Source organism: Lutra lutra, chromosome 6, assembly GCF_902655055.1.
Source record: "Lutra lutra chromosome 6, mLutLut1.2, whole genome shotgun sequence".
Taxonomy (NCBI): Eukaryota; Metazoa; Chordata; class Mammalia; order Carnivora; family Mustelidae; genus Lutra; species Lutra lutra.
Window position 1 is genome coordinate 7,124,190 of NC_062283.1, and position 27,742 is coordinate 7,151,931.

At 44.7% G+C, this 27,742-nt stretch overlaps 1 protein-coding gene across 1 annotated transcript in view; it reads right to left on the reverse strand.

Moving 5' to 3' along the window:
• Positions 1 to 259: 259 nt before the first annotated feature.
• CDKAL1 (CDK5 regulatory subunit associated protein 1 like 1) overlaps positions 260 to 27,742 on the reverse strand; it is a 708,279-nt gene continuing 680,796 nt past the window's right edge. Inside the window, exon 16 of the mRNA XM_047732825.1 lies at positions 260 to 481. Coding sequence (XP_047588781.1) covers positions 479 to 481 — 3 coding nt within the window. The 3' untranslated portion in view covers positions 260 to 478. The remainder of the gene's footprint in view (positions 482 to 27,742) is intronic.

Here is a 27,742-nt window from a genome sequence, read left to right on the forward strand (position 1 = left end):
CTTAATAAGAAGAGAGAGAAGGAAAAAGAAAGAACAGCTTCGACATCAATATAGTCGATACCTTTGAGTCTCATTTTTTTAACCCCTGAAAACTCATAAATCCTAGGTAAGGGGGGCGTGGATACCAGAGGTCAACTTTTCAACATGCTAGTCGCGTTATCTACCGTCACAGAACATATTACTCCAAAATGATGTGTCTTGAAACAGTAACATTGATTCTCCCTCAGTTTTTTAAGCTTCAGGAATGTGGGTGCAGCTTACCTGGGTCTTCTGCCTCAGAGCTGCTAACGGCTGCGATCCTGGTGTTGGCAGGGGCCGCAGTCATCCGAAGGCTGGACCAGGGAAGGATCTGCCTCCAAGTCGACTCAAGCAATTGTTGGCGGGAGTCAGCTCCTTGTGAGTTGCTGGGCAGGGCCCTCACTCTGTTCCTCCCCATGTGAGTCTCTCCATATGGCAACTCACAATATGGCAGCTGACTTCACTGAGCAAACATGGAGAGAACAAACAAACCAGAAGTCACGATCTTTTGCCCACATGTGTCAGAAGTGATATAGCATGATGTCATCCGTTTATCAGAAGCAAGTCACTAGGTTCGACGCACACTTAAGAAGGGGGATTGCACGAGGGCCTGAATACCAGGAGGTGGGGGTCACTGGGGCCATCTCAGAGGCTGCCTGCCGTCCCCCTTAAACACTTTTATCCTCTCCAGAGACTCCTTGCTGGCTTCTGCTTTAACTACTTCTGCCATGAAGAGCTAACTCAGAGTCATTTCAGAACTCCAACTACTTAAACAGTTCTCATGGCTGACACACCTGCTACTGTTTGGATCCATGAGATTCTGTTAAATACCCAGAAACTCTTATGAGACCCTTGAATTCAAGATATTTGTAAAGGGAGTGTTTGTTTGTTTGTTTGTTTTTAAAGATTTTATTTGTTTGACAGAGACACAGGGGATGGAACACAAGCAGAGAGAGTGGGAGAGGGAGAAGCAGACTCCCCACTGAGGAGGGAGCCCGATGCAGGGGCTCGATCCCGAGACTCCAGGATCATGACCTGAGCAGAAGGCAGTCACTCAACCGAGCCACCCAGGTGCCCCAAGGGAATGTTTAGAAATGGAAACTGCTCATTTGACAAGATCTGGGAAGTGCAACAGTGTAGTTATTATGAGGAGAACTTTTAACATACTTAGGACAATCTTCCGTGTCATAGCCATTACGGGCCAGCTGTGTAATGGAAAGCCAAAAACCATGACCACCCCTTGGCCAAGTTCCCCCAAATCAGCCCTATCCTGGGCTTTCCAAATCATTTTGGAGATGCATACAGTTTTGTTTGCTTATCCTTAAAGCTCTTAGGGGATGTTTAAAACAACTCTGGACCCGTGTTGTCTTTCTCGAGATTCAAAGGCATGGGCCAAGAGTACCTGCTTGGGTTCTGAAGCTTCCCAGAGCAAGCTGTAAAAGGAGCGGGGGCAGTGAGATAGCTCTGGTGATAAGTGGGAAAGGCCTTCCAATCAATCAGGAAAGAAAAGAGCCAAAGGACTATCACCCTGAGGAAAACAGTCACATCAAAAGCCTCAGAGGTCTTGATTTCCTGAGAGACTGGGTTGCATCTGGCTACAAAGGGTCAGACAGGCAAAGATGTGGACTGGAGACAGGCAAGTAGCGAGGGCAAGAGGAGTCAGAGGCCCGTGCCCTGGGTGGTTCCATTCACCCCGTTTCAATGGTCACAGTCGTCCTTTTGCCATAATGCCGAAAACCGCATTTAGGGTAAGGAATGCATGTGGGAGCTAGACGGGGTGGGAGGGGGAGGGGAGAATCGAGGGGAAACACATCAGTCTACTCCTTGCCCCACCCCTTCATGTTGTGTAAAGTTCCGTGACTGTGCCCTGAGCCTAAACTGGGGGGCAGTAACATTATTCATGATCTTAGAGGATTTAGAGCTAAAATCGAACTCGCCAACTTAAAAAAAAAAAAACAAACAAAAAACCACCAGATGAACCAGAACACTGAGTAAGTCAGGCGGGCATCGTGGTCAAGGGACAGCCGCAGCACTTGTACCCTGAATCTGTCCGCTGGGGAGGTTGTTTCCAAGGAGCACGACGCTAAGATCGCTGGGGGTGGGTTCCCGTCACTTTCACTTTTTAGCTTCTCTGTTGGCCGTTCTGCCCAGAAATGAACCACAACCTCCCCATGTGGCTGTCCGCAGCCTCCCAGATGAGCGCAGGCACCCACCTGGGCGGGGGTGGTCAATTTCTGTCTCGGGGTGGGGGGGGATCCTAAGCAGGAGAACCAAGAAGCTTGACGGCTGCGACAACTCTCGAATCGGCCTGGAGCAAGTTCAAGGCGCCCACTGCGCCTCAGATGTTGAGTCAGCACAGGACGAGCACAAATCCCAGCCAAGGTCGGGAACGCCCTCACAGAGCTGCCTACCACGCACAGGTGGGTTTCTCCAAGGTGTTCTGCGGGGAAGCGGTCGCTGTTGGCCCTTTTAGATACATCAGGGATGCTGGGTGCCGGCATAAAACAAACGTGAACCCCATCCTGCATGGTAACCTACATAGACACGCGAGCTGCAGAGCCAGGCTTCCAGAATCCAAAGAGCCTCCAGGCCAGTCAACTAGTCACCTCCAGCGAGTAGGAGGAATCCACATCCGTTACTTTGCACTGAGCACCTGCAGTGTAGGTCAAACACCAAGAACAGGCAGTTCCATGATTCCAGCTTAATTTCAAGGAACACGAAGGTGCCGTCTACCAGTCCGATCTGCCCCGGATCAGTCTCCCCCTGTTACCAAAGTCAGTGTTTCTTTTAGGAACGTCAGACTCTGTGGTTCACAGGTCACTAAACTGAGGCTCACAGGGCAGTTTGTACTTTCGGAAGGTCAATACTTTAAAGAAAAACCTGTTGCCCGATGAGGAGAAGGGAGCCATGGAAGGGTGTCCTCTCCAGTCTTTTCTACAGGAAGAAAAAGCAGGGTGGGCTTCTCCAAAGGGGGCTCCATAAATGTCCCCCGTGATCGGTCAGCTGGCATCGGAGGAGACCGGAGAGTACAGTGAGACCCCTCCACGCGTCCCTTTCTGGCCTGACTTAATAACTTGCTAATTATAATTGACTAAACACCAGGCTTCAACCCACACATGTCAAGACTCATTTCTATCACCCCTTTGGGTCTATTGTATACTACAGAGATGCATGCCGGGAAGAGTCCAATGGGTCACCCAAACATGGCAGACCTCAGGTCGATATCCCGATCCAGAATAGGAAGCCAGATGGTCCGAGAGCCTGGGGACGGGAGCAGGGATCTGAGGTCAAGCAGGCGCGGCAGGAGGCAGAACAAGGTCACTGAGCCCGGGTCACTGTGACTGTGCGCTGTTAGTGATAAGTGAGTGAGCACAATCCCTCCAAAGGGGGACTGCACTGGGGGTTGTCTAAACAGGGCTGACCTCACCCTTAGATAGACCTGCTGCCCAAACCATTTGAATACCTTCGTTTCTGGATGCCGCTGGTCTAATCCCCATAATTGGAGCTCGTGGCTTCGGGGGAGGAGGGCGGGGGAGCGATGGTGTGAGACAGTTTTCTAAAAATATGAATTTATCTAGGTGTAGGCATGATGAAGATGCAAAGAGGCAACAGAGCCTCCAGCAGTTTGATTAGCCTGTTGTCATTCTTGTCACCACCAAAGAGAACTGTCCTGGGAAATCAGCACAGGGAGAGGCCAAGTGTCTTCTCCAAGCGTCTTCTGAATTTGAAAGGCGGGCTGCAGACAGACCTCAGGACTTCTGAGCCCTAACTTGATGCCCTTTCCAGGTGTACCCAACTACCTTTAGATGCAAATTCTCAGGAGGTACACTTCTTCCCGTGGCCTTCCAGCAACAGATGCGAGACGGCGCTGTTTGGAAACACCCACAAAACTAGGCCCAACATTTCTTGAGATTGTTCTTGCCCTCAAGAAGCTTGCTCGGAGGGGTCACCCCTTCATCCAGACCCTGCTCGGAGACACACTCCCCACTGGACCCAGCTTTTTCTTAGCTTCTCGTGAACTGCCGTGGGGTTACCTGCTCAACCAGAGGACACCTAGTCATTTCCAAGCTTGGGTATCTCTGCCCCCTCCTCTCCCTCTGCCAGCTCACACGGGAGGGCACCGGACCCAGCCAACAACATTTGCCTCCGATCTTGTCAAGATGGAAGAGCCAGCCTGTTAGCAGTCTGTCCCCGTCCCCACGCATTTGCTAGGACAGATTTCTTCTCTCAACACTGTATTTATTACTGGGGCGTGAAACTCAAATCTGCAGATGTCTTTCCCACTCGCCTGCTGTTAAGAGTCTACTCAATAATTTAGCTCGCTCTCCCTAAGTACATTTGGTTTCTGCTGGCTGTTGCATAAGACGGTGTGGGAGGAATTCGGGGGTATCCTGCATTCCTCCCACCCTCTCTCCTGCCCCCTCTGTGCTTGGCTCTTGCCAGCGTTGGTTTGCAGCTGCAGGAGAAGCATCTTCTTAACTCCTGGGCAGCCACGACTATCCTGCCCTTCCACGGACATAGCACTCCTCTGTCTCCCCATCCAGAGTCTCGCAGCAAGTTGATGGTCACTTAAAAAAACCAAACACCAAAAACAAACAAAAAACCCCAAAACTGTCACAAGAGAAGACAAAACACTGGCAGCAGATAAGACAAAAGGAGGCACCAAGCTCTTTAATTGAGGTTCACGGAGGCAGGCGAATCCTAGCTTTTCGTTACCCCGCTGCGTCTGCTTAGCCACAATGCACGTGCTCGGCTTCCGGGCATCTATCTGTACTGCTAGAGGGAAACGTATTCGGGTCGCCCCGGTTCTCGATAAGATGGCTCAGAGGCATCAGCTGCGGAGAGACCAATGGTTACGCGTGTTGACAGAGTGCTTCCTGCACTCCTTGCTGTGTCGACATGCAAGCTCACACCACCTGGCATGTACCTGGGAGTGACCCACCGCCACACAGACAGCCCAAATGAAATGCCGACCCCCAGGAAACTCGGATTGTTTGGGGATGACTCGTTTCTCCACTCTAGCGTTTACAGCTGGAAATATCCCTCCATTGGCCGACTTTCTTACGGTACACCTATGGTTTCTGCAATGTCTTAAGCCATGAAAGGCCTCCTTTCCTAGATTAAAAAGACCATGAGAATTGGGCTCTTTCTACACATTATGACTTTTCATTTCCATGTGACATGAGCGTATGTTGGTGTATGCAGGATTCTTTTTTCTAAGAAAGAATCTAAGAAAAGGACAGCGAAACTTCAAGCGACCGCTCTTTGAAGAGGTGGGGAGAACATGGTGGCCAACTGAAGTTATGTTGGCCCGTGTGATGTTAATTTCCCCAGAGAGCTTACTTGCTTTCCTTACAAAAATGTGTAAGCACTATGTGGATCCTAAAATTCTTAACTAATGGGCCATTTTGTGATCCAGTAACACTGATCCCATAAACTCAGGTTCATAGAATCTGAAACAGCTGAGCGGACACTGGACACAAACTCAGACCTCTGGGACTTAGAAATATTTTCCTAAAAATGGTGAAATCCAAATAAAATCTGGGGTTGAGTTGCAAGTAATGTGTCAGGGCGCCTGGGTGGCTCAGTCGGTTAAGCGGCTGCCTTCAGCTGAGATCATGATCCCAGGGTTTTGGGATCGAGCCCCACTTTCGGCTCCTTGCTCGGCGGGGAGTCTGCTTCTCCCCCTCCCTCTGCCTCTCCCCCAGCTCCTGCTCTCTTTCTCCCTCTCTTTCTCAAATAAATAAAATATTTTAAAATATAAATAAAAGTAATGTATCAATGAAGGTTTCTTAGGTTTGACAAATGTATCACGATAATGAAAGATGTTAACATTAGGGGGAACTGGGGGACGGGTGTAGGGAATTCCCTGTGTTACCTTTGCAACTTTTCTGTAAATCGAGAATTGTTTCAAAATAAAATATTCATTTAAAACCATATACGTATGAGTGTGTATATATATATATATTTACATATATATATGTTGGTGTATGCAGGATTCTTTTCTCTAAGAAAGAATCTAAGAAAAGGACAGCGAAACTTCAAGCGACCGCTCTTTGAAGCGGTGGGGAGAACATGGTGGCCATGTATATATATATAAATTAATGGTATATATATATATATTTACATATATATATACACACACACACACACACACGTATATGGTTTTTATATATACACAATATATATGTACATATTATGGTAAAGACATAATCTTATAAATAAAAAATATACATATATTTTCCTCCATTTGGTATAAATAAAAGCAACACACGTTTTAAACTATGTATTACAAAGTAGCATCTTGCTATACCGCCTTCAGAAAAGACAAGGTAAGAAAGAGACACGATTCAGATGCTGCAGCCACCAGCTTGATGTCAGTACTCGTTAGAAGTTTCAGTCAGTCCCTGAGCACTTTATTCCCTCTGCTGTTGTAGGAAGAAACTCAGCCTTTGAAAGATTTCACATTCTTCAGAGAATTCCAGACTGCATGCCTGGAACTGTGAAGGCAGAATTGGTTTAAAATACTAGGGATAAGATAAACTGCCCGAGGAATTTCCCCTATAAAATGACCAAACCAGGAAACCTAAGTGCAAAGCTTTAGAAAGTCGGAGAAGTTGTTTCTTGGCAAGTATGGACCAAGCATTGTTTTATCTCCGCATACTGGATTTTCTGCTACTTGTTCACGCTAGCAGATCAACAAAGGCTGAATTTGGTGCAGTTATCATTAGTCTAGCCCTTTCTTTTTTTATCCCTACCTAAACACCTTACGGACTTCAACACGGTAGCTTCCAAAGGGTCTTGAAAATGGCCTGACCCATTCTTCTCGAAGCCCAGAGGTAGTTTTCAAATTAAACAAGGACACACAGGCGGAAGTCCTTGGAATAAACTGTGGCATAATTATAAGGTAGAATTACTCTTGATATCATGACCAGCCACTTGGCCAAGATCACCCAGCTGTTTGACCATGGAAGACGAAATGCCAAGGAGCCTGGCATGAGTCTTTGTGATTTAATTGTGGACAGTTCTGAATCCCACATGAGGAAGTGTTTAAAAAATAATCAACTGATTGCAATGTGGGCTCTCATCCCAAGCCAGACAGAGGGCACCTTCCCTTCTCAGGAAGAGTAAAGCCAGAAGAGAGAGCATTTGTTTGTTGGTTTGAACAGAGAGCAGAAAGAAGTCTGCATTTATTCCTAGGGGGGGATAAGGTAACTGCTATAAACTGCTGTGTTACATCAATTTAAAAGTAATTTTTCTGAATTAAGAGAAGACTGAGTGGGGAAAATGCTTCCTTTTGGAAATGTAATTCCTGACTGCGTATTTATATGCTGATACTCTTTGAAAGTGCACAAGCCGTCAGCTGCTTCATGTGCCAGCAACATCAACCAGGACAGGAGAGAAGTCATTCTTCAGTCAGTCACTTCCCTCTCGCTCGTGCCCTTCTCCCACACTCCTTGATCTCACCCGAATCCAAGCCAATGCCTTTAAAGACAGATAGGCATAAAATAATCAAGTTCCACGCTGAATATCAACAAAATCCATGGCCATGAATGGGAATGAAGGAGAACATTTCATTTCATATTTAAAAATGTTAAATTGGATGCTTGTAATTCCTCTGATTTAGTTTTTTTAATTAAAAAATTCAAGCTTTATTCAACATTTGCATATTCATGTCTCCATAATGTGCACTGATTGCATTAAAGGCGGAGAAAAAGCATGTAAGTGCAGCATAAATATAGTTACTCATCAAGTACGCCATCTATGTATGCATAGATAAATATTTCCAAACAAATTAACATACACCCGAGCACAGGTGCTCTGGCCTCACAACCCCACCCCCCAGCTACTTCAACCCTACTCTTCCTTCCATCAAGTTTCAAGAGCCAGAGCAGAGCACCAGCTTAGAAATCTCATAATTTGGCATTTTGTAGAATTAGTGAGTCCCTTTGCCAAAGTCTCTGATCAGTGACTGTCTCCGACCAGCAATAGTCAGGGGGAGCAAAATTCAACTGCACTCTTCATTAAAAACCAAAAAATACATCTTCCATAATTCAACAAAGACTTCCAATGGTTTGTACCTGCAAGTCATCTGGAAGGGCAGTGAATATCATGGGTTGGACATGGCAGACACCGTTAGTGGTCCTCACCCCCCACAACTTCTTGCTTATGGAATGAGGACTGTTGGAAGCAACAGCATGTCCATCTCTTAGAAGTAGGCTGTGTCCTATCTAAGCCAGAGGCTAGCAAACTACCCTTGGGCCAAATCCAGCCCACCACCTGCGTTTGGAAATAAAACTATTGGAACACAGACCCGCCCATTCATTTACTTATTGTCTGTGGCTGTTTTCACACTCCAAAGATTTGAGTAGCTGCAACAGAAAACGTATGACCTTCCAATTTCCTCCAACTCCCTTCTCCTAACTCCCCATGTCCTGCAAAGCCTCCAGTATTTACTGCCTGGCCCCAGACAGGAAGAATTTCCCAAGCCCTGGTCAAAGTCAACCCCAGCCAATGTCCTGGCCTCCCTGCAGCTAGGAGGATGTTGGATTGTATGCAGTAGGTGAGGAAGAAGTCACTGCCAGTCGCTACTTGGGGATAACAGGATAGATGATAGACACATTCACTGAAAGATGAATAATGGGAGAGCATCAGATTTGGGGACTGGAGTGAGGGAGGAAGATAGAAGTTCAGGACATAGGAATCTATGATTTGAGGTACTTTTGGGAAGTCAAGTAAACACGTCAATATACAAGTACAGAACTCCAAAAAGAGGTCTAGGGCTTTAACTTTAATTCAAAGGCTGCTTCTTGGGTCTTATCCCCTGCAAACTGGAATCTCCAGTTAAATCCTCTTACCCACTACTTGCCTCTTATGACTCCATCTTAACTCAGTTTTTACAGAACCGGCCTTTCTTGGTTCTCTGCCCACCTCTGTGGCTGCTTCTTTTATCTCCTTTGCCCACATTTTGTCCTTCATTCCCTAAATTGAGGGATTCTTTGGGGGTTTATCATCCCATGTTTTTGCTTCCCTCAATATCCTCGCCTAGAACAGTCACATCAGCCTCATAACTTGCAAGCAACTGACTTCCAAGTTGACATTTCTAACCTAGACTTCTCTCTTCAGCTTGACTTGTTGCTACCTGTAGTGTATCATGGCACCTGCCATGTTGGCAACTCATACTCTATGTATCTAAAATTTTCACTTATCTTCCTCCAGACAGAGAAAAGACACTGGCTGTAGAGTCAGAATTACTCATGTTGAGTCCTGGCTTTGAATCTTCCCAGCTGGGTGAGATCTAGCAATTGTCTTTTTTCTTCTTCTTCTTAAAGATTTCATTTATGTATTTGAGAGCAAGAGATTGAGAGTGCACGCATGTGCACACATAAGTTGGGGAGAGGAGCAGAGAGGGAGGGAGAGGGACCAGTGGGCTCTGCATTGAGCAGGGAGCCCGATGCAGGGCTAGATCCCAGGACCTGAGGTCATGACCTGAGATGAAATCAAGAGTCAGACACTCAATGGACTGAGCCACCCAGGTGCCCCAGAAGCTCCTGATTCAGAATAAATGGTGAGGAAGCCTAGAATGACTTTGAGAAGATAGCATTTGAGCTTGAAAAGTGGGGGAAAGTTCAGAAATTTATATGTCCTTCTTTTATAGGACCCGCCTGATCTAAAGCTGAGTATACACAAAATCAAACTAAAAGCAGCTGCCTCGGGCTTCCTGCCCGCTGTTGGGAAGCAGAAGATCGGAACACCATTTTTGCCTTTGGACCCCCCTCCAAACTTTATTCCATACTTGCTTGGTTCCAACCTGGTCCCGACCCCCGCTCCGCTGTCCAGAGCCCGTGCTGATTGCTGGGTGTCCAGCTCCCCTTATTCTTTGGCTGTGGCTGAAATCTGGGCTTTTGAGTTGGTTCAGATTTGTTCTCAGGTTTGCATCTCCTTTTCTTAGTCTTTGAACTCCTTGATTCAGAAAATTACATGGATGATGACTGCACCAAAAGCCAACTGTCAGTGAGCTTTACAAAGAGGTAGGCGTTTAAAGTAGGCTTAGGTCAAGTCGATCAGGGAACACAGACCAGGACACAAGGGACGGCTTGCAGGGGTGTTCAGTAGGACGGCAGCAGCAAAGCCACACCCTGGCTCTTCCTTGCCGTGGGGGAGCTCGGGCTGGGCACTGCGGAAGCCGACCTGACCATGTAGCAGAAGCGGGTGCCTGTTGCTCCTTTTTGGTTTTCTACGCTTTCTACTTAGTGTTTGCTCAGGGATCAGATACCAGCCTTCGTGTCTGACCTCAGATGAGTCCTTTTACCAAAGAATGCATTTCCTGACGTCATAAGCACTCAAAGGCCAGATTCAGGAAACTTCATTCATCTCCCTTTAAAAACCTTTTTCAAGGGGTTATCATTCCGGAGATCGACAATGTGGTCTATTTATTCCTACTCCTCAAGAACATGAGAAAGCAAACTAGATATTAGAAGGAAAAAAAAACAACACCACCATTTCTAAGCTGCCATGGTTCCAACAAACAAAGTGGAGAAGAAATTCCTTGTCGTTCTCTCACAGAAGCCAAACTCCCCTACAAGAGTCAAGGGGCAGAGTTCTTTCTCTGTAGTGATGACAAGACAGCTCTGCCAGTGACTGTGGGGCCACAGGCCTGGCATTTGAACAGGAAGGGGGGGCCAATCCTAAACGAAATCAAACTGTGAATAAAGGAGGGTTAAAATAAAAATTGACAGCACGGTTCACAGAGCTGGTGTGTGTCTCAGCTGCCTGAAAGTCGCTGCCATCATACGCCTTGGAGACAAGACATGAAAACTTGCCTAGAGAGCTATTGGCTGAGGAGGTTGTGAGAAGTGCACTTGCCTTCAGTTTTCGGGGCCCGTGACACGCGGAAGGTAAGAGGGGCTGGTGAGAATGTTGACAGGCTGATAAGTTTCTTTAGAAACAGCCTAGAAAGCCTGCCAGGAACGCAGGAAGCTTCATGTTCGGATTCAACAGCTCTACTCGCCGTCCTCTCTAACCGCAGCATCTGATTTGAAAAGAACCATTTCAGATGGGACATTGGGTTAGGAATCGGGAGCTCCGACTTCCTCTGCTAAGTGGATGTATAACCTTGACCGAATGCTTCACTCTCTGGGGCCCATGTGTTTCAAAGTGTATTTTCATCTTGGAGGAGAGAGGAGGGAGGCGGGAGACCAGGCTGGGGGGTGGTGCGAAGGGATGAGACTTGGTTGCTGGGTTTGTGGGCCTAGGCTGGGCAGACCCAGGGCCCAGAGATCACAGCCGTGCTGAATAGGATGTGGCCAGTGCTGCTCTAAAAAGGTTTTAGCTCCTCACCGCCCCCGCAACTGAAATATTTCCATCAGCTGTGAGCTGAGGAATGTCCAAGTCCTGGGCATCAGAACCTGAGAACGTGATCTTGTCCGGAAGAATGGTATTTTCATTTGTAATTAAGGGTCTCGAGATCAGATCATTCCAGATTGGGGGCGGGCCCCAGACCCAGTGACAAGTGTCCTTACAAGAGAAATATGGAGGGGGGATTGAGGGACTTGGACACACAGGGGAGACCACGTGAAGACAAGGGGAGGACCAGATTCTGCAGCCCCTGGTCAGAAACACCTGGAGCCACCTGAAGCTGGGAGCGGCAGGCAAGGGTCCCCCTCAGAGACTTCAGAGGGAGTGCGGCTCTGCACACCTTGACTTCACACTTCTGGCCACCAGAACTCAGAGGGACTAAGTTTCTGTTGTTTTAAGTCACACAACTTGGAGTGATTTGTTAGAGCGGCTCTAACAACACCCCTGGGAACAGAGCCGTCTAGCATCTCTTTAAAAATACTTCCTCACCTGCCCTGGGGTATCAAAGATGTTCCTCTAAACCAGCTCCAAACTAATGTAAACACAAACAGGGGCCAGGAACACAACTTTGTAACCCTACTGAGCGCCAAGCTATTCCTAGAAAGAAGAGAATTCACTGGCTTAATTCAGCTCCGAGACGAACACCAAAGTGGTGGAGGCCCTTCCCGCTGTTTGGTGACACGGACTGGAGGAGACCACAAGCTCTTGCTGAGAGAAGACAAGGTCCGCTGATGGCACAGAATGGCCAGGGAGGAGCTGGAGGCACTGGTCATTTGTGGTGTGAGTGCGTCTGGGTGAGCACATGCCCACCGCACACACTCCCCGACACAGCAGGCCTCCTTCACTTCCCCTTCCTTCACGGGGGTGCCCTTCATCCTCAGGTCTCATTCATTCTCTGACTCGTTAATAGGACAAGTGCGTTCTGAGCCCTGACAGGGGCTGGCCACCCCACATGCCCACCCAACTGCCCAGTGACCCACGCTGAGCACAGAGCCTGACTCAGGGCTCCATCCCATGACCCTAAAATCACAACCTGAGCCAAAACCAAGAGTCAGATGCTTAACCAACTGTGCCATCCAGGCACCCCTGTTTTTATTTTTAACTGCGGTAATATACACGTAACATAAAATTTGCCATCTTAACCATTTTGAAGTATAAAGTTTCATAACGTTTAGTATATCCCCAGTGCCGTGCAACCTGTCTCCAGGATGTTTTCATGTTGTAAAACTGAAACTCTGTTGCCACCCCCCTAGTCTCCCCACCCTCCCGCCCTGGCCACCACCATTCTACTTTCTGTCACAATGAATTTGCTCTAGGTACCTCATATAAGTGGAATCACACAGTATTTGTCCTTTTGTGTCTGGCTTCTTTCCCTTAGCATAATATCTTTGAGGTTATCCATGTTATATCATGTGGCAGGATCACTGTCCTTTTTAAGGCTGAATAATATTCCACTGCATGGACAGACCACATTTCGTTTATCCATTTATCCAATGATGGATATTTGGGTTGCTTCTACCTGTCCGTGCACAAACTAATTAAATCTGCTTACATCTTTTTTTGTGTGCCTAAAATCCTAGGACTTTTCTTTGCATATTTTCATATCTCATTTAGAACTATAATACATAATGTACTTGATCGTTATGAATGACCCTGAAGAGATTCCTGGAGGTGTAAACCAATCTTTCTCCAGGGGTTCCTCTTTTATCCAAAAATTCACCCAAGGGAACCCTACTGCACATTGATGAAACAATTTTTAGCAGCTGTATTCTTGTTTGGTCATGAAGAATGTACATAGCCTCTTTGCCAAAGGGTCTTGTTAATTATATACCTGAACTGAAATTGATTTCCACCTTCTACTGGCAGACATTCACTGACAAATACTTCAGTATTATAAGACATTGTTCTCTGGAGCTTCCAACTCCTCAGGTTGTTCTAATGGATTATTAATGGTATGTCTCTTATGGTGCAATCTGCAACAGGAAGGCTATATTCCTCATCCTTGAATTCCAGAGGGAAAGTCCTCTGTTACCTAAGCATGGCTTGAAATAGAGATTTGGGGTCCACATTTCCCCCAAACAGATTCTATAGATCTTATGTGCATTATAATGCTTGTATGTTGTCTTAATTTTTTAAAAGACAGTCTTTAATTTCCATTGAAAGGCTAAAGGGCATTTTTATGCCAGGCAGGTGGTCCCAGGCCAGATAGCATCTCAGAACAACCACTCCACTACAGAGGCCAAGGAGAACACAGAGACCACCACAGGAATAGAGGAACCAGGCCCTTCTCTGCCCTGACAGCCCTGCCCCAGATCTTCCTGGAAGTCACATTTGAAAAGACCAAAGGGAAGGTTGGAACTATCAAACAATGACCACTTCTCTGCATCATCAAAGAGGTTTCCACTCCATCAATTACTGGATGCACAACCTTGGCTCACCACGTAACCTTTGTATGCCTCAGTTTCCTCATTTGCCATAGGGGTTAATAGTGATACCTACATCACTGTGTTATAATTATTAAGTGAGTTGACATTCATGAAACTCTTAGAAGAGCATCTTGTACATATTTAGTTCTCAGCACATGTTAGCTATCATATTATTAGTAGGTTACTAGTTTGGACTGGATTAGAGCCAATCTCCTATCCTTTCCCCTCTCACTCCCTCCCTCTTCCCCAATTACCCAATGAGAACACACCGCGGATTTCACTAGTTTTCACTCCACTGGTATTTGTGTTGGCTGACACTGGCCCTCCAAGTTCCTCCTTACTCCCTATATCCCCACTGTTCCCAGCAGAGCTGATGGGGACCAGCAGCCAGCCCAGGCCTCTGCAGCTGCAAAAGGGCAAGACGCCAGCCCAGATCCCGAGGGCTGACCTCCACCTCCAGCTGCATGCTGGGGCTAACCCCTCTCTGCACTTGCTCTCCACTGGCCTGACTCCTCTCACCAGCCCCGACTGTCATGTGTGCACTCACGGCAACATCCTACAGCCACGGAAGTGCGTGCCAATAGCCAAGGCTCCTGTAGCTGCTTGTGGGCCTAGATTCAGCCCTGTCTCCTGTCACTGGCCTCTACCACTCAGCTCAACTACAACTAGATACCCTGCCCCCGCCGCTCTCAAGCCAACACTGGCACACCCTTGATCCAAACCCTGTCACTGGCCCCCACGGCCATGTGCATACCCGTGGTGAGACCGTGTAGCCACATGAGGAAATACTGATAGCCAGGGCTCCTGCGGCAGCTTATGAGCCCAATTCTAGCCTGTTTTCTGTCACAGGCCTGCATCATGGGGCTTACTTGCAACTAGGCCTACCAGCTGTATATCTGTGTGGCTTCTGGCTTGACTCCCAACACTGGCCTCACTGCTGGGCACCTGTGGCAAGAACCAGCAGCCATGGTAGTATAGGCTGACAGTCAGGGTCACCCCCCATGGTGACCACTGTGCCCTTGCTGCCTGCCCTGGTGCCCACCATTATGTGTGTGTCTGTACACCAGCCCCTGCCAGACCCAGGCACCCATGCTGACCCCCAGAGCCAAGCGTGTGTACACTGCCAGCTCTGGTCACCACTGCTGCCTGCTCTGATCCCTAGATGTTGGACTTGAAGGTGTTGCTGAGGACCTAATTAGTCTTTGCAGCCTCTTTGGACTCTCCCAGTGCTCACCAAGGACAAGGCAGTTTTCAATGCTGAGCTGATGAGGTACCACACCCTGTAGACCCAGAGCTGCCATATATCCTTGCACTTGGTGCCCTGACCCACTAGAACCTGTGTTATGGCACATTCCACCAAGCTGCCATCCACAGAGAAACACCTTAGTCCATAAAGTTAGTCCATAAAGTCTGTTAGAGGTCTCTGTTTCTTATAATGTGCACACACTTACTCAATGGCTACAGAATCATGAAGAATCAGAAAAACATAATTTCATCAAAGGAACACTGTGAACTTCCAGTAACTCACCCCAAAGAAATGGAGATACAGGAATTGCCAAACAAAGAATTTAAAATAATTCTTCAAAAGATGCTCAGAGAACTATAGGAGAATATAGATAAACAATTTAATGAAATCAGGAAAACTGTACAAGAACAAAATGAGAAGTTCAACAGAGACAGAAAACACTAAAAAGAGCCAAACAGAAATTTTGGAGATGAAGGAGTCAATGACTGAAGAACTCAAGAGAGAGCTTCAACAACACACTAGACCAAGCAGGAGAAAGAACCAGTGAGGGCAAAGACAGATCATTTGAAATTAACTAAACAAAGGGTCAAAAAGGAAAAAAAAAAAAAAAGAACAGGAATGAAGAAAACCTACATATTGGGCACTTTTAAGAAAACAATCTATGCATCACTGGAATCCCAAAGTAAGCAAAGGAGAAAAAGAGTAAAAAGCTTATTTAAAGAAATAATGGCTGGGGCACCTGCTGGTTCAATCAGAAGAGCATGGGACTCTTGATCACAGGGGTGTGAGTTCAAGCTCCATGTTGGGTGTAGAGATTACCAAAAAATATAAATAAACAAAAATTTAAAAATTAAAAAATAAGAAATAATGGCTGAGAACTTCCCAGACCTGGAAGGCTTGGATACCCAAGTTTGTGTAGCTGAAAGGTCATCCCAAAATTTCAATCTAAAATGATTTTTTTTAAATTTGTACTGCCTTTATTTCAGCAAAACTATTAATTATATTCCTATAATCAAAGTGTGCACATAATTTTTATTTCACCTATAGTATAACATTTCTTGAGTCATTGTAGTTGCAAATAGCTTCTTAGGAATTTAAAGGCAAAGAAAAGTTGTAAAACAGCAAGAGAAAAATACTTCTCTGACGTAAGGGAAACTCATAACAGCATCAGAGCTGTCAGCAGAAATCTTTGCAGGCCAAGAGAGAATAGGGTGATATATTTAAAGTGCTAAAGGGAAAAAGAAACCTGCCAACCAGAAATATTTTACCCAGAAAAGATGTCTTCCAGAAATGAAGGAGAGATAAGGGCATTCTCTAATAACTAAAAGCTGAAGTAGTTCATCACAGCCAGACCTGCCTTAAAAGGTACACTAAAGGAGTTCCTCAAGCTGAAACAAAAGGGCACTAGCTAGTAACTTGAAAACATATTTTAAAGATTTTATTTATTTATTTGACAGACAGAGATCACAAGTAGGCAGAGAGGCAGGCAGAGAGAGAGAGGAGGAAGCAGGCTCCCTGCTGAGCAGAGAGCCTGATGCGGGGCTCGATCCCAGGACCCTGAGATCATGACCTGAGCTGAAGGCAGAGGCTTTAACCCACTGAGCCACCCAGGCGCCCCTGAAAACATATTTTAAAAATGCAATACCAGGGACACCTGGGTGGCTCAGTTGGTTAAGCCGCTGCCTTCGGCTCAGGTCATGATCCCAGCGTCCTGGGATCGAGTCCCACATCGGGCTCCTTGTTATGTGGGGAGCCTGCTTCTCCCTCTGCCTCTGTCTGCCACTCTGTCTGCCTGTGCTCGCTCTCTCTCTCTCTCTCTCTGACAAATAAATAAAATCTTAAAAAAAAAAAAAAAGCAATACCAGCAGACAATACACTGGCAAAGTTGAGTATACAGTCAGATTCCGAACACTCTAATAATGTAATATGGATATGTGCTAACCACATAATTCTAGCAAAAAGATTAAAGGACAAAAATATTAAAAGCAGCTATAGCTATAATAATTTCACAATGGATACACAATTTAAAAAGATATAAATCATGACATCAAAAACATAAATGTGGGGAAGGGAAGTAAAAGGGTGGAGTTTTCACATGTATTCACATTTAAATTTTTATCAGTTTAAAATAAACTGTTTTTTTAGAAGATGTTTTAAGTAAGTCCTAGGGTAACCACAACCTGTGGTAGATAACATAAAATAAAAAGAAGGGAATCAAAGTATACCGCCATCAGCTCACAAAGGGAGATAGCAAGAGAGGAAGAAAAGAAACAAAGAAACTGCAAAACAGCCAGAAAACAATTAACAAGAAGGCAATAGTTGGGAGGGGGTAAGGGAATGGTGAAATAGATGCAGGGAATGAAAAGTACCCTTATCACCGTGAGCAATGAGTAACGTATAGAATTACTGAATTGCTGTATCGTATACCTGAAACTAATATAACACTGTACATTAATTACATTGGGATTTAAAAATAAATAAATAATTCTTTTAAAAAAGAAGGCAACAGACCTATCAACAATTATTGGAAATGTTAATGGATTAGTCACCAATCAAAAGGCATAGAGTGGCTGAATGGGGACAAAACAAACTATATGCAATCTGCAAAAGACTCACTTTGCCTTCAATGACACCACAGGCTAAAAGTGAAGGGATGGAAAGAGATACCCTACAAAAATGGAAACCAAAGAAAGCAGGGGTAGCTATACTTGTATCAGACTGATAGACTTAAGTCAAAAACTGTAAAAAGAGACAACAAAGGCCAGAGTACTAGGTGGCTCAATTAACCATCTGACCCTTGGTTTTAGTTCAGGTCATGATCTATGGGTCCTAGAATTGAGCCCCACACATCAGGCTCCCTGCTTGGTGGGAAGTCTGCTTTTCTCCTTCTCTGTCTGCCTCCCCCTTCCCCTAAAATAAGTAAATATTTTTTAAAAAGACAATGAAGGTCATTATTTATTGACAAAGGGGTCAATTCATCAAGAGACTATAATGACTGTAAATATATATGTACCCATATTGGAGCATCCAAATATATTAAACAAAACTAACAGATCTGAAGGGAGTAAAGGATGACAATACAATAATAATAGGAAATATCAATATACCACTTTCAACAGTGGATACATCATCCAAACAGAAAATCAATAAGAAAATACTGGATTTGAGCTTTACTTTAGACCAAAAGGACCTTTTAGATGTATATGAAACATTCCATCCAACAGCAAGTAGAATTAATTCTTCTCATGTGTACACAAACCATTCTTGAGGATAGATCATATGTAAGGTCATGAAATAAGTCTCAGCAAATTTCAAAAGACTAAAATCACACCAAGTGTCTTTTCCAAGCACAATGATATGAAACGAGAAATCACTAACAAGAAGAAAACTGGAAAATTCACAAGCATGTGAAAATTAAGCAACACATTCTTGAACAACATAAAATCAAAAGAGAAATAAAAAAGTATCTTGAAACAAATTAAAATGGAAACACAATATACCAAAAAAAGGATGCAGCAAAAGCAGTGCTAAAGGGAAATTCAGAGTGAAAAATGTGTGCCTACATTAAAACAAAACAAAGATCTCACATAAATAATCTGACTTTATACCTCAAGGGACTAGGAAAACAAGAATAAAACTAAGCCTAAACTTAACAGAAGTTAGGAGATACAAAGACCAGAGCAGAAATAAAAGAAATAGAGAATAGAAACATAATTACAAATATCAACAAAACTAAGAGTTGCTTTTTGAAAAGATCAACAAAACTGACAAACCCTTAGCTATACTTACCAAGAAAAAAGAGAGAAGACTCTAATAAATATTATTATAAATGCAAGAGGGCACATTACAACTGATAACATAGAAATACAAAGGACTGGGGCACCTGGGTGGCTCAGTCGGTTGAGCATCTAACTCTTGGTTTTGGATCAGGTTACGATCTTGGTGTCATGGTATAGAGCTTGCATTGGGCTCCATGCTCAGTGGGGAGTCTGCTTGGGATTCTCTCTCTCTTTCCCCTTCGGCCCCTCCCCACCGCTTGCACATGGGCTCTCTAAAATAAAATAAATCTTTAAAACAAATAATTAAATAAATAGATATACATCAGAAACTGCTATGAAAAATTATGCATAAACAAACTGGGCAACCTAAAAGAAATGGACGAATTCCTAGAAATATATAAACTACTAAATCTGAATCCTGAAGAAACAGAAAATTTGAATAGATAAATAACAAGTTAGAGGACTGAATCAGTAATTTAAAAACCTCCCAACAACAAAAAAAAAAACCAAAACAGATGGTTTCATGAGTGAATTCTAGCAAACATTTAGAGAAGGAGTAATACCAATTCTTCCAAATTCTTTCAAAGATATTAAAGAGGAAGGAATGTCACAAAACTCAGCATTACAAGGTCAGCAGTACTGATACTAAAATCAGAGAAGGAAACTACCAGAAAGGAAAACTACAGCCAATATCCCTGATAAATACAGTTGCAAAAATCTTCAACAAAGTGCCAGCAAACTAATTCAACAGCATATTTAAAGGATCATATACCATGATCAAGTGTGATTTATCTCTGCAATGCAAGGATGGCTCGACATTTGCAAATTAATCAATGTGCTACATTGCATAATAAAATGAATGATAAAAATAATACAATCATCTCAATAGATGCAGAAAAAGCATCTGACAACATTTAACATCTTTTTTTTTTAAAGATTCTATCAATTTATTTGACAGACAAAGATCACAAGTAGGCAGAGAGGCAGGCGGGAGTGGGGGAAGCAGGCTCCCCGCTGAGCCGAGAGCCTGATCCCAGGACCCCAGGACCACGACCTGAGCTGAAGACAGAGGCCTCAACCCACTGAGCCACCCAGGCACCCCTTAACATCCATTCTTAATAAAAACTCTACACATTAGATATAGAAGAAACATACTTTGACATCATAAAGGCCATATATAACAAGCCCACAGCTAACACCATACTCAATGGTAAAAGGTTGAAAGCGTTCTCTTTTAAGATTAGGAACAAGAAAGTTTGCTACTCTCATTACTTCTATTCTACATAGTACTGGGAGTCCTAGCCAGGAAATAAATTACTAGGTAATAAAGAGAAATAAAAGGAATCCACACAGGAAGGAAAGAAGTAAAACTGACTCTGTTTGCTGATGTCATGATATTGAATGTGAAAGTCCTAAATGCTCCAGCAAAAAAACAAACAAACCAACAAAACCAAAAAGACTGTTGATTAATAAACAAATTTAGTAAAGCTGCAGGTTATAGAATCAATACACGATTATCAGTTGTGGGGCACCTGGGTGGCTCAGTTAGTTAAGAGTCTAACTCTTGATTTCAGCTCAGATCATGATCTCAGGGTCATGAGATAAAGCCCTACATCAGGCTCTGCACTGGGTATGAAGCCTGCTTGGTATTCTCTCTCTCTCCCTCACCCTCTGCTCTTCCCTCTCTAATAACAAATAAATAATAAATAAATAAATATCATTAGCATTTCTATGCACTAACAGCAAACTATCTGATAAAAAAAGAAAGGAAATTCACCTTTATAGTAGATTCAGAAACAATAAAATATTTAGGGATAAATTTAACCAAGGAAATGAAAGACCTGTACACTAAAAACTATAAGATATTGATAAAAGAAATAAAAAGAGACATAAATAAATAGAAACATATCCCATGTTCATGGATAAGAAGAGTTCATATTGTTAAAATGTCCATACTGCCCAAAACCATCTATGGATTCAATGCTATCCCTATCATAATTCCAATAGTGTTCAGTTCTTCACAGAAACAGAACAAACAATCCTAAAATTTGTATGGAACCACAGAAGACCCCAAACAGCCAAGGCAGTCGTTAGAAAGGATGAAATTGGAGGCATCACCACTCCTTATTTCAAACTATATTATAAAACTATATTAATCAAACCATAGGGAACTGGCATAAAAACGCACACAGAGGTCAACAGAACAGAATGGAGAACCCAGGAATAAACCTATTCATCTAAGGTCAATTAATTTACACAAAGAAGATGTGAATATATAATGAGGAAAGGATAGTCTCTTTAATAAATGTTGGGAAAACTGAACAGCCATATGCAAAAGAATGAAACTGGCTTACACTATACACAAGAATTAATTCAGAATGTGTTAAAGACCTGCACATAAGACCCGAAACAATAAAACTCCGAGAAGAAAACATAAGTAGTAAGTGCTTGACATTAGTCTTTGTGATGCTTCTTTTGACTTTGACACCAAAGGCAAAGGCAACAAAAGCAAAAATAAACAAGTGGGGCTACACCAAACTAAAAAATTCCTGTAAAGCAAAAGAAACCACCAACAAAATGAAAAGGCAAGCTACCAAATGGGAAGTAATATTTGAAAATCGCATATCTAATAAAGGGTTAATGCTCAAAATACATAAAGATCTCATACAGCTCAACAGCAACAAAACAAAACAAAAACCAATCAATTAAAAAATAGGCAGAGGACGTGAATAGACATTTTCCCAAGGAAGACAAGCAATTGGCCAACAGGTACATGAAAAGGGGCTCAGTGTCATTAATCATCAGGGCAATGCAAATCAGAACCACAGTGAGACATCACCTCACAGGTGTTAGAAGGGCTATCATCAAAAAGACAAGAAATAACACGTGTTGGTGGGGATGCAGAGAAAAGGGACCCTGATGCACTGCTAGTGGGAATGAAAACCGGTGCAACCGCTGTGTAAAACAGTAGGGAGGTTCCTCACAAAATTAAAAGTAGAACTACCATATGATCTAGCAATCCCACTCTCTGCATCTAACTGAAAGAAATGAGATCAGTGTCTTAAAGAGATATCTTCACTCTCATACTCATTACCGCATTATTCACAATAGCCACATCATGGAAATAATCTAAGCAACCACTTAGATGAATGGATAAAGAAAAGGTATATATATACAATGAGATATTATCCAGTCATAAAAAAAGAGTGAAATCTTGCCACTGGTGACAAGGTGGATGGACCCGAGGGCACTATACTACGTGAAATAAATCAGAAAAGGCCAAATACTGTGTTACATCACTTATCTGCGGAATCTAAATGCATTGAACTCATAGAAACAGAGTAGGTTGGGGCTCCTGGAGTGAAGGAAGTGGGGAGATGTCGGGCAAAGGGTTCTAAGTTGAACACTGTATCGTATATTTGACAGTGGCTATGGAAGTAGAGTTTTGGTGTTCTCACCATAACAAAAACAACAAAATGGCAATTATGTGAGCTGAAGATTGTGTTAACTAACCTTATTGCGGTCAACACTTTGTTGGTACATAGACATGTACCAAATAATCACACTGTGTACCTTAAGCTTATACAATGTTACATGTCAATCAGATCTCAATAAAGCTATTTTAAAAGTCTACTAATCCCGCTCATGAGGACAGAGTCTTACCAGCAAATACCATCACCTTTGGGGATAAAGATTCAACATATGAGTTTCACTCAGACCAAAGGAGGGAGCAAGGCCAAAAACACAGGGAACCTAATGAAGACGCTGAAAATATGTGTGGCATAGGAGCTGGCTGGTTTTTCCATTTTGTCTGAGAATTGACGGTGCTGATCTGTGGGTACCACCTGGAGACAGGAAGACTGTGAAACCACACAGGCTTAAGAAAGAAAGAGGTGCCAGCCATGGAAGCCTTTCCTCACAGTGTCCTCCATCTTAAGCCAAGTCCCACATGAGCATAAAGAGTTAGTTCCAGAAGAAATAAACTGCTAAATCTTCTGTCCAGCCCCTTGTCTCAACACTCTGTCCCCCTTCCCATTATTCCTTCCTGCTAGACCCTCCCACTAATTCTCAATGATACCCTGCGCTTATCTCTCATCGCTTGTGTAAACAGCTTTCCGAGGTAATGAAGGAAAGATGTTGGCTCTCATGGCTCCTAAAGCTGCTTGTAGACAACTCCATTTTGCACAGCCTCCTTCCATATAGTTTGGCCCTTGTTTCACACCATGGTGATCTGAAATCTTCCACAGCAGTGATGAACCCAAAAAAGGATTGTAACGTGAAGAGGTGTGCTTGTAAATCAAAGGTTTGTGTCCCATGTCTGAAACCTGACATCTTTAGAAAATGACAATTGTAGCCTTTTTGAGCATCATCACCGAACAAATGTGGAGATGTGTGACATTTTCGGTGAATGTAATCAAACCATAAGGCCGATACGGAATCCCTCTTGGCTTCTGTTTTGTGACCTGTCAAATAAGAGGGTTGGAATAGTTGGTCTCCGAGTCCCTTATAGTTCTTACTAGTATAATTCTGCTAATATGGGAGGGCCTGTGGCAATGGTACCTGGGATTCCCAAATCTTTCACAAATTTGTATCCTTCGTCCCTGTCCACTCTTTAACCCAAGTCCTCCCACAACCTGCGAGGATGGCAGAGAACCTGCCTTTCCTCCAGGCTGCATGGTTCCTCCTCTGGGGCAAGGCCCAGGCTCTGCAAGAGAGGGAACCAGCTTCCATCTTTGAAGCTCAGGGAGCAGGAAGTCCATTTGGTTTAGGAAGTGGAGGGCACACGGCCCCCAGTTTTTCAGGAAAGGCATGCTTTGGAGAGTGACACTGTGATCTCTGTTCCTCATTTGGTCCCCAGTGTTTGTTCTTATTAACTGGACATTGCCATAGATGAGGGATGTGTGATGGATGCTTTGAGCATTCTAGCAACATCATGCGTTTACTGAGGACCTGCCAACGCTGGGCACTCAGCTTAGCTACACTTTCAATCTTGTTTTTTTTTTGTCAGTGCAAATGGCTTTCTGAGCCCATTTCTCTTTCTTCCCATCTCTCAGTCATGGGTTTCAAACTGACCTCCTCCATGAAGCCTCCAGAAATCATTCCAAGTCAACAGATACCACATCTCTACTTAGAATTTCCTTCTGTTTATAAATGCTATGTCACATACTCATTTTCAGTATCTTTAAATACACTTGTTATCTCCTTCAGATTCACCATTTCTCTCCAAATCTGTTAAAAGTTACATGTTTAGAAGTGGCAATTTTTTTTTAAAAGATTTTATTTATTTGACAGAGAGAGAGAGTGTGTGTGTACAAGCGGGTGGAGCAGGAGCGGGAGAGGAATCAGGCTCCTTGCTGAGCAGGGCGCCCGACGTGGGACTTGATCCCTGGACCCTCAGATCATGACCTGAGCCAAAGGCAGACACTAAACAAAAGCTACCCAGGGGCCCCTAGAAATGGTATTTTTTCCCAACATCTCTCCTGCTCTTTATAAACACCCTCACTACCTGGGTTATCTGATGGTTTTGATCCAGTGTAATTTTGTTAACTTATTCAGCAAAACTACTACTAAACTCCTACAACAGGCAGGCACAAAAGAGACAAATAAATGGAACACAGTCCCAATCTTTGAGGATTTCAAATTCAATTGAGAGAAAAGTTCCAGTAGGAAATACTTTCAGGGAAGTGTGAGCAAAGTTGTGAAAACAGAAGATAGAGCAACAGCAACACACTTTGAGAAAAAGTTAGGAAGGCCTGGCGGTAGGGTGGGGTAGGGGGGAATGTGTGAGTGAGGTTTTGAAGGACAAACAGGAGTGCCTCACCTAGATTAGAGGAAAATGTATTCTGAACAGAAGGCATTATATGTGCAAAGGCACAGAATCATTAGTCGTCCAAATTTGACCCAGAAAATAATGAAACCCTCAGAGGAGCTGGAAGGAGTTTACATGGAGATGACTGGCAAAGGGTTACTGGCTTGGCAAGGCAGATTGGCAACATGTAGTGAGAACTTTGTACCCTAAGCAGGGAGGTTTAGACATTATGCGCTCAGCAACCAGCAACCAGTAGTGATTCATAACACCACCTTCAGCTCTAAGGTTTTTAAAAAGATTTACTTATTTATTTGACAGAGAGAGTGGAAAAGGAGGGGAAGTAGCAGGCAGAGGGAGAGGAGGAAGCAGGTCCCCCACGGAGCAGGGAGCCAACTTAGGGCTGGATCCCAGGACCCTGGGATCATGCCCTGAGCCAAAGGAAGACACTTAACTGAGTCACCCAGGCACCCCTAAGATTTTTTTTAATAGAAATACACTTAAAATTTCTGGTTTGGAAATTATGGTCAGGATATGCACAATGTTCAGGATAATGTTAAGACATACAGAAGGCACTAAATCCATCCCCATGAATGTAAATTCAGGGAGTCAGAAGGAAGGAACCACGAAAAGAGAGGAAGAGGCCACATTTATCACTTTTCCAGATCTCAGCTGCCTTTGCTCATTCCACCAAGATCAGGAGGTTCTACAATGACACAAAGAGAAGCTATTTTTCCTCAAAAAAAACAACTCTGTGCTTCCAAGCACTGCGATGGCTTAGTTATCACTGTGAAGGCACTGTGAAGCACCTGGGGCGACCCAGGGTCGAGCTCGTCTGCTCTGCCCCCCAGCTCTCCCCTTGTAGCTGAGGGGACTGCGTGGAAGCCACACTCACACATTCGCTTCCGACCCGGCGAGGGCTGTTGCGATGCCCCTGTCTCATAGTGGCTGATGAAGTGACATCCCTTTATCTAGACATCACTGCGGAGGTGGAGTTATTATAGAAGTATATTTTGAAACAGGGGCGCCTGGGTGTCTCCGTCAGTTAAGCATCCTACTCCTGATTTTGGCTCAGGTCATGATCCTCAGGGTCCTGCGATGGAGCCCCGTGTCGGGCTCCGCGCTCATCGGGGGGTCTGCCTGAGATCCTCTCCCTCTGTCCCTCCCCCTGCATGTTCTCTCTTTCTCTCTCAAATAAATAAATATTTTAAAAATATTTTGAAACATGGGGCACGGATGGTTGAGCGTTTCTGCAACACTATCTCAGGTTTCGTCTCCTCCTCCTTCTCTTTCTTCAAAGAAAGAATGCAGTTAAAGGAATCCCTAGGGCGAGACCCGGTTTCAAGTCCCAGCTCTGTCACTTACTATCTGTATGACTCAGTCAAGTCAGTTTACTTCTCCGGGCCTCAATTACCTTTCTGTAAAATGGGTTGTTGTAAGGGTCACGTACAATAACGTGCACCAAGGGCCGAGTGCCTGTTACAACACAGTGCTTAATACATGGGACCTATCATTATAATGAACTCCTTCGAATATTCCAATCTCCAAAGCCTCTGGGTGACCTCCAAGAAAGACCAGAGGATACAGAACACGCCCGAGTGACAAGTGGGGGATTATCCAGACAACTCCCTCCTTGCATTTGGTTCCCCTGGACTCTGACGGCCAGATCTGGGTTCTCAATTTCAGAACTTCCTTTCACAGTGACTATCAGTGAGTCTCTCCAGTCTTATCCCTTTTGTCCTTGCCATAAAACTCATTGTGTTTCCCAAAGTGGCCTTAGCTTAGCCTATCCATAAGCAAGCTTCTGGGTCAATGGCTGAGCTCTGGAAATGCTTTAAAAGCATTTTAAAAATCCCTAACAAGTCCTCTGAAATGACATATTCTGCCATAGGTGAGACCATCCAGTTCAAACATAAATGAAGCAATCATGTTAAATTATTAATTGCTATTAATTATAAATGAGTGGAAGAAATAATCTCATACTGGCTATGACCTCTTTTTAAATTCAAAGCAGGCAGATCAAGAACACAACACACTTTCTTCACCCTTCCAGAATAAGCAGGAGAGCACGAACACAGGCAAGATTCACTGAGAAATTTTCACTGAGAAAATCCGGGCGCAAGAGCATGAACCACTCACAGGCCGGCCCCAGCAAGGAAACCGATCGAACCGGGAAGGGCTGCTTCCTCCTCCTAGCCAAGGCCCCCCACGCCCCACTCCCCACAATTAAAAGGTGCCATCTCACCCACCTGTTGGATGAACAGGGCTGGAAGCTGTAAAAATGTCCAAGGACAGAAAATCGCTTACTAGTCCTTCACAATCTGTATGTCAATTGCCGGTGTTTTTCAAGCCCACAGAGATGGAGGGAATTCCCTTCTCTGAGCAGCTTCTTGTCTGTGTCGTCTACAGGCCCAAGTGATAAGGACTCCAAAGTTCCAGCTGTTAAGATCAGGCAAGGCAGGGGTGCCTGTGGCCCAGTCCGTGAAGCGTCCGCCTTTGGCTCGGGTCATGACCCTGGCGTCCCGGGACTTGCTCGGCCCTCGGCTCCCTGCTCAGCCGAGAGTCTGCTTCTCCCGCTCCCGCTCCCCCTGCTTGTGTCCCTTCTCTTGCTGTCTCTCGCTGTCAAATACATAAATAAAATCTTTAAAAAGAAAGAAAAAACAAAGCACAGACAAGGCAGCCCACAGGGGTTCCCATCCGCGCACCAACGAGCCGGAGCTTCCCAGACACACGGAGCCGCGGATTCGGCGGTTTTCTCCGTCTGGCCGCACACTGGAGTCACCCGGGGCGCTGGCGAGACTCCCAGCACGCGGGCTGCACGTGGGGCTGGTGAGCTGTTTCCCGGGCGCTGGCGTCCCGTGTCCACGGCGCCCACAAGCTCTCAGGTGGCGCCGCTGTGCAGCCAAGGTGGAGCCCCCGCGGGCGACAGGTGCCGATGCGAGCGGTCCAGCCCGTGACCTGGCCTTGCTCCCAGTGTCCTGGGAGATGCTCGTGGTCAGAGCCCTTCCCCCGGGGGGAGCCCTGAGTAATGGGGTCATAGAGGAGGAAGGAGATGGTGCAGATCTAGACACCCCGGGGGAGGGCGTACTGCAAAGCGGAGAGAAGCCTC